The sequence below is a fragment of the Myiozetetes cayanensis genome, unplaced genomic scaffold (genome assembly GCF_022539395.1).
Source record: "Myiozetetes cayanensis isolate MyiCay16 unplaced genomic scaffold, myiCay2020 scf7, whole genome shotgun sequence".
Lineage (NCBI taxonomy): Eukaryota > Metazoa > Chordata > Aves > Passeriformes > Tyrannidae > Myiozetetes > Myiozetetes cayanensis.
The window spans coordinates 26850318-26857332 of NW_026087964.1; the positions used below are offsets into that span (position 1 = coordinate 26850318).

The 7015-nt window shown below is 41.3% G+C and overlaps 1 protein-coding gene across 1 annotated transcript; it reads right to left on the minus strand.

The window, feature by feature from the left end:
- Positions 1-853: 853 nt before the first annotated feature.
- On the minus strand, positions 854-6162 carry FGF20 (fibroblast growth factor 20). Its single transcript, XM_050337621.1, has 3 exons — positions 5514-6162; positions 3138-3241; positions 854-1903 (listed from the first exon to the last, which is right to left on the minus strand). Exons 1-3 carry the CDS (start codon positions 6025-6027, stop codon positions 1658-1660), a joined length of 864 nt encoding a protein of 287 aa, XP_050193578.1. The 5' UTR covers positions 6028-6162; the 3' UTR covers positions 854-1657.
- Between the last annotated feature and the right edge of the window lie 853 nt (positions 6163-7015).

Genomic DNA, 7015 nt, shown 5'->3' on the forward strand with positions numbered 1-7015 from the left:
CATAACACTGAACGAAACAGTTATCTTGAGCTGGAGCCCACTGGGAGCATTGGCTCTGAAACATGAAACCACCTCTGGTACAGTACAAATACTGCTGCCCTCTCCTGAATTGCCTTTTCTGTAATCCTTCTCCTGGGCCGACCTTGTCCATGCAGGTGGCAATCACCTGAGAACAAGCTTCAGCAGGTTTAGGTCTAAATCATACAGGGTCTGTCATTAACCCTTAGTATTCTTGCAGAGAGCAGACTTTCCCCTCAGTTAACATGCAGATGACTCTGTGCTTCATAACTGACAGTCCTGAATTGAGTTAGTGTGATATACCTCTTGTAGAGCTGGAACTAGCATAGAGACACAGCTCATTTTTGTCCTGACACTTTTCACCGAAAAACTTATGCTCAAAGTATTCCCTAAATGGGGAATCAAGATAAGAAAGTTGTCTTCTTACGCTTCTCTGTACTCAGTGGAGAAACAACCTTCATTCACAGAAGCTTTTCTTTCACCAACATCAAAAACTTCATACTCTGAACTTGTTTCCCCTTAAGCCTATTAATTAAAAATATAATTAAAACATCTTATATAGTGATGAGAACCCTACACAAAAATTTTGAGTAACACAGAGAATAGCTATTTGTGTGTCTGTAAAGATAGTAGGAACACTTTGGCAAAAAACTATCAAGCGTGTTGTGATTTGAATCAAGATTTGAAGAGCTAATACTACTTTTTCTTTCAAGATAACTGCAATACATTCTTCACAATTGTTTCAGGTTTGAAATGTTTCACATAGTGTGCTAAGAGACGCTCAATTTAAAAATAACAGTAAACCAAATAAAGTGAAATAATCTTTAATTCCCTTTTTAAATGTGCATTTGAATTTGATACAAATCTGTAAGGCACTCTTCACTGGTAAAGAAAATTAAACATTCTTTTCCAAATAAAGACTGTTATAATGCAATGGTATATGCATAAAATATAAACTTATCTGTAACCGATATACAATGAAATATGAATGTTCAGATTTTGGATGCTTTGCTATGTAATGTCACTTCTGTATCATGACTCTTCTCAGAGTAAATATTGGCACTGTAAATGATTTCTCATTGGGGTTAGGGGTTGTATTCTCTTCATATCCCAGTAAAAAATAAACTCTTTAATAAATAAATATATAAAATAAATATATGCTATCTGGAGATGTATAAATAGGTCCATCCTGGAGAAAAGTTCCAGCTCTGACTACGATGTATTAACATCTAACGTCCATCACTAAAGTGGAGCCAGTAAATCTTCATATACAGTTCTCAGGATTTATTACTATTTTACAGTCCATTTCTTTCTGTTTCTTCCCACCGTTGTGTCATTCACAGGATGTAGGCAGTTCTTTGCTAATCTACAGACCACAGATAATCCAGACAAAATTTCAAAGAGTTTGTTATTTTTAAAAAAGTCACACTTCCCTCCGGTTACTGGCTACCAAACAAATCACAAGTGGCTGGTCCACTCTCAGCTTGAAGGCTTTGTCTCCTAAATCCAAAGGTTAGAAAACAGAGGCTTGCCTTCTTAAAGTAGCTTCTTTGCATCCAACATCCTACACCTCTGCAGGTTCCAGGAAAGCAGGGGCAACAGCTCCAGTTTGGTTTTTTTCCCAAAGCTCCTTCCTTCTTCAGCTGTACCCTAACACATCTTTATATAGTTCTGGAACTCTTTCAGGATCCACAGGCCGGGGCAAGAAATGTGTGAATTTCTGGTGTCTTTTGGACCTTGTCCCATCTCTGGGAGTACCATCTTTGTTAAGTGCTACAAAGTATCGTCGCCCCGAATCTTCATGTTTGTACACACTGGATGAATAAGTGTTGTACCAGTTTTCCTCAAATTGTTCCCTGAAGATGCATTCAGAAGTTAGTTTCTCCTGCAGAAAGAAAGAGCAAGGAAAAATAAGTTAAGCTGTCACTAGATATATGAAGACATGAAAAAATATATAATTAACAAAATGCTTTAGGCTTTGTGTAGCCTTACTATTCATTTAACTGTCAACAAACCAAAAGCAAGGAGAGTATGTGGACCTGACACCAAGTTTGGAAACCTGGACTGGTACACAATTTTGGATTTAAAACATGAGCTAGATAACACTCACTCTAAAAAAGCATTACTTATTTATTATCTAATTAAAATTCATCAGACTTATAAGAACTATACTATGTAGAGTTCTGTCTTGGGGTATCTAATGTTCTAGAAATGAGATTTGGTGGAGGGACTCAGGTGCACTATAACATGTCAGGAAGGTATTTCCATATGTTCTTTGTGGTCTGCATCACTTTTCACATTTTAAACTGGAATAACCACAGCCAGAGTTGAGAAACAGAACATTTTATCTGAAGATGTTTTAAGACTTGAAAGGAATAGATTAGGACTGATATTGTACAATACTGATAGTATTGTAAAAATCTATCGCTATATTTTGTTGAAGTTATTCAACAGATGCAAATCAACTGTCATGAGTACAAGCTTATTTTCATTCTTATACACAAATATTCCAGTTGGGATCTAAGATACTGCCACTACTCTTGCACCATTCAGATTTTTCAAATAACAATGGTACTTATTTGTGACATATGCTATTATGCTCTTTTCCCCAGCATTTGCAAGAACGCTTTCATGTTGAAAACTTGGTACCTGGAAGCACCCACCTGTTGATTTTTAAGGGGGCAATAAACTATACATAAAGTAAGTCAGGTATTATATTAGTTGTTGTTTATTTGTTCAAACTATCCTTTTAACTTGTTCCCAGTTGCATTTCATGTTTTTGATGAGAAAGTATGCACTATGATACATTTACAGCATTGATAAAATAAAATTAGATAGCACATAATGTAAATGCTGCTCCAATAGCTGATTTAATTTATCTATTTTTGTCATTATTTAAGAGGAACAACTCTTTTCAGTTCCTTTCATCTAGGATAGAGAAACTTTTCCATTGAATCTTTAGTATCCAAGGCTATACTGTATACTTCAAAAATACACTACACATTTGAACAGGGAAAACTGTTATTGTTTTGAAAGCTGAGATGCTAGTTTCTTGCCTAGCGTTAAGAAGTGAATCAAAACCTCAAAGATGTATGAGCTGACATGGAAGTGGTACTTACAGAGCCATAAAGTTCTCCTTTCTCATTCATTCCAAGGTAAAGGCCACTGTCCACGCCTCTAATACTGACCAGTCCCACTGCCACACTGATGAATTCAAGGATACCTAGAAGGAAAAAAAAGATTGCTTTAATTCATTTTGTAAGCACACAATACATAGCGTCCAAAAACGCAGTTGAAAACAAGAAAATGCACATATTATAATAAATGTGGTCTACTTTCTCTGAAATTTCAAATACTACATGGAAATGTACTCAACATTCACAGGTAAGCATTCTGAGAAGCCTTATCTAGGAACATGAATTCCACATTATTTAAGAAATTTTTTTTTTTAATGGTGAATATGAAAGGATTTTATTCAGCACAAGGCTAAAGCCACCAGTACTCTGCTGTTGGAATCTATAATGATTGTACACTATTTGCTAAACTGCCTATTCAAACACTGGAAGATAGGATTGAATTACCTGAAATCATACTTTACTTCTTCTATAGAATTATCTTAAAAAAACACACCCATTATTAGATCATTTGAATGGAAATCAAAGTACAGATGGGAATTTCATATAACACAATCTACCCACAGAAAAAAAAAGTATTTGCCAGACATCTTATCTAGCATATGGGCCCACACCTCTTGACACAATTTGCTGTCTTCAGTGCAGGTTTTTTAAGCACCTGAAATATGCTGCCTTTTTTTTTTTTTGCTACTGTTTGGATTACAACATTATTTATATTGCATTTGCCCAAAAATGTAATATATATTAATAAAATAAAGTATTTGAGAGATGAAGCCTGAATTTGGCAAGGGTAAGCCAACATACTTAACCAACTGATATGCACAGATTACAGCATATATAAAACATGAAAGAAAGGGAACGTGTGAACTAGCTTTTTGGAAGTTGTTAACAATGTAAACAAAGCCTCAAAAAGAAGTTGTGCTAGAATCATACCTAAGATTTTGCAGTTCAGCAACAAAACCACAAAACATTAAAAAAAAAAAAAGATCTGAATCTAAGGTAAGTAGTTTTATATAAGGCATCTGATTATGACTTTTTGTCTACTTATTATTTAAGATTTCAGGACAATTTTCACTCTCAGACAGATGGACTGTCCAGACTATGCAATAATTTAAAATGTTTTGAATGTTAATTTAACCTTGGCAGGTTTCTTAGTTATATTAAAAAACAGTAAAAAAAAAAAATCCTTTACAAAGGGTAAGCATTAAAAATTCTTATCACACATAAATCATCCTAGTTTTTCACTTGCTAAAGCAAAAAGTCCCATAAAGGAGGTGGAGGTATTTTGTCTTTCTGATATCACTTTCAAAGCCACCCTTTTTCAAAACTATAATAAGCAGGTGATACAACCCACAAAGAAACCACATCAGACAAACCTACTGAGAATAGCAGTAGAATAAAGGTAGTACAATTCTAAAAAGCCTAGTAAATGTTAGATCTGGGGCTAACTTGATTTTCCCTTTAAAGCAAAGATTTATTTCATGTTTACATGCTGTAGGAAAACTTTCTTCTGAGAAGGTCTGTTTGAATACCGTTTTTCTACTTCTTCGAACATCCATGTGTTATAAAAGCAATTAAGAGCCATTTCAACAGATTGTTTTGACTATGGGGAGGATGACAGGAAACTCTTTAATCACCTTCTTAGGACTGCTAAATCAATACACACCAAAACTCACGTGTAGTTGACAACAGGAGGTTTGTTAGATGTCCAGCTCCTACAACTAATATTTAGGTTTTACTCTCATATCTCAGGAAATGTTTGCATTTGGGGGTTGTCTTCATCTCTTTTGGATTTACTGACAGAGAAACCTGACTGGGAAGCATTTCAAGCTTTTGAGCAAAGAGGCATTTTAGGCTCCTCTGCTTCAACATTACATCCTGCGTAGCAGAGCAGTCTAATGCAGCCTAAGGATCAGCATTCCCAAGTCCAAGACCTATAGTTCTACAAAAACTCAAGAAGCTCAATTACCTACAGTGAATAGAAAAATGATCGGCCTAACTCTCAACCTTTCCCACTCCACTAAACCTGCAGGCATATGCATGTGCTTACAGATCCCCAGCACAGGCTGAGCAAAGAATACACGGCTATCTCCTGGCTCGCATAGGATGCACAGCCCTCCCTCGCTACCTTGCCCTGGTGCAGACCCCATGGCTTAATGCCAAAGAGCGAAGCCGGTACTGAGGGCTCATCCACCTGCCTCAGCATCACCAGTATCACACCTCCCTCCCAAGAGCACAGCTGCTAACGTCCCGATACACACAGACGCGTTTACACACAGACACACAGACACAAACCCGCACACGCACCCTCCTGCGGCAGCGCGCACACACACACGCACACGCCGGGGCCGGGCCGCCTACCGAAGAGGCTGTGGTCCTGGCGGGTGCCGCGCACGCTGCCGTCGGGCAGGATCTGCAGGTGGAAGCCGGTGCGGCAGTACAGCTGCCGCCGCCGCAGGATGCCCTGCAAGTGCGCCAGGTCCGCCGCCGCCGCTGCCGCCGCCGCCGCCCCGCCGCGGGCAGCCCGCTCCGCCGGGGCACGCCGGTCCCCGAGCAGCGCCGGGCGCTCCCCGGCGGGCGGCAGCAAGAAGTGGGCACCCACCGACTGCCCCAGGCCGTCCAGGCCGCCCAGGAAGCCGCCCACCTCGGCCAGCGGAGCCATGGGGGCGCGGGGCGAACGGGCTAGGGCGCGGCGGCGGCGGAGAGCGGCTGCCGGCCTCTCCCGGTGGGCATGTGGGGGTGCGCCGCGGAGCCCCAAGCATGGGGAGCCGGCAGGGCCGAGCGGAGCCGAGCCGTGCTGAGCTGAGCTGAGCCGAGCTAAGCCGAGCCGAGCTAAGCCGAGCCGAGCCGGTGCGAGCCAGGCAGCGAAGCACATGTTCGTACGCCCCGCGCGCGTGTATATATGTACGGCGGTCCCCTGACATATGCTAATGAAGGCGCTGCGGGGAGGCCGCGTTTGAAATTGTAAACCGGCTCCAACTCCGCTCGCACCTTCCTCTGATCTGCGCTGACGGCGGGGAGGGGGCTCCGGGCGCGCTCCCGGCGCGCAGCCGGGCACTGCCGGGCGCGCACACGCGCGGCGCGGGCGCGGCCCCGGCGCGGAGCGGAGCGGGGCCCGGGCGGGAGCTGAGGGAGCATTACGTGGACAGGTGCAAGGAGAGGCAGGAGGGAAGAAGGAGAAAGGGCGTTACCTGAGGGTTAGACCTGCCCAGACACACATGAAAGAAAAAAAACAAAGATCTGACAGTTTTACTCCTTGTTTCTAAAACGCTAATAAAATGTACATGCATTACCCTTCCCTTTTATCGCTTCAACTACAAGGAGGGGGATTTCTAAAGAAATTGGCATAGTCAAGGAAGGTGTTTTCCCCTCTGCGAATTCTCCCTCACATTTAATTTATCATTAATGTGACACGAAACTGATCTATAGCATTTGGGTATTGACAGGAGGTCTTAAAAACATAAACAGGCAACTCCACGGTTTGCAATAAATATTTTCAAAACTTGCAGAGAAAAAGAAAGATTGAGAGTTCATCCAATTGAGTGGTTCATCTAATCCATCTTCTTTGGCGTTTTGCATTGGGCCCATAGCCAAAGTCTGGGAACATCACAAATTAGCAATATCATCTACTGAAAGTTCCCTGTTGTCTTTCCACAGTGTTTTGAAACAGTTTGGCACTTTGCTGTCTTGTTCCAGATGAGCATATGCTCTTTTTTCATCCCCAAAGTAGAATGGCTCATGCATGCAAATGCATTGGTGGAACACATGCTCATTCATTATCAGCAATGGTAAAACAATGTTATATTAAATCTAATAGCTTAACTTTTGCTATCTTTCCTCTTTTTTCTGTGAGTTCTAATGAA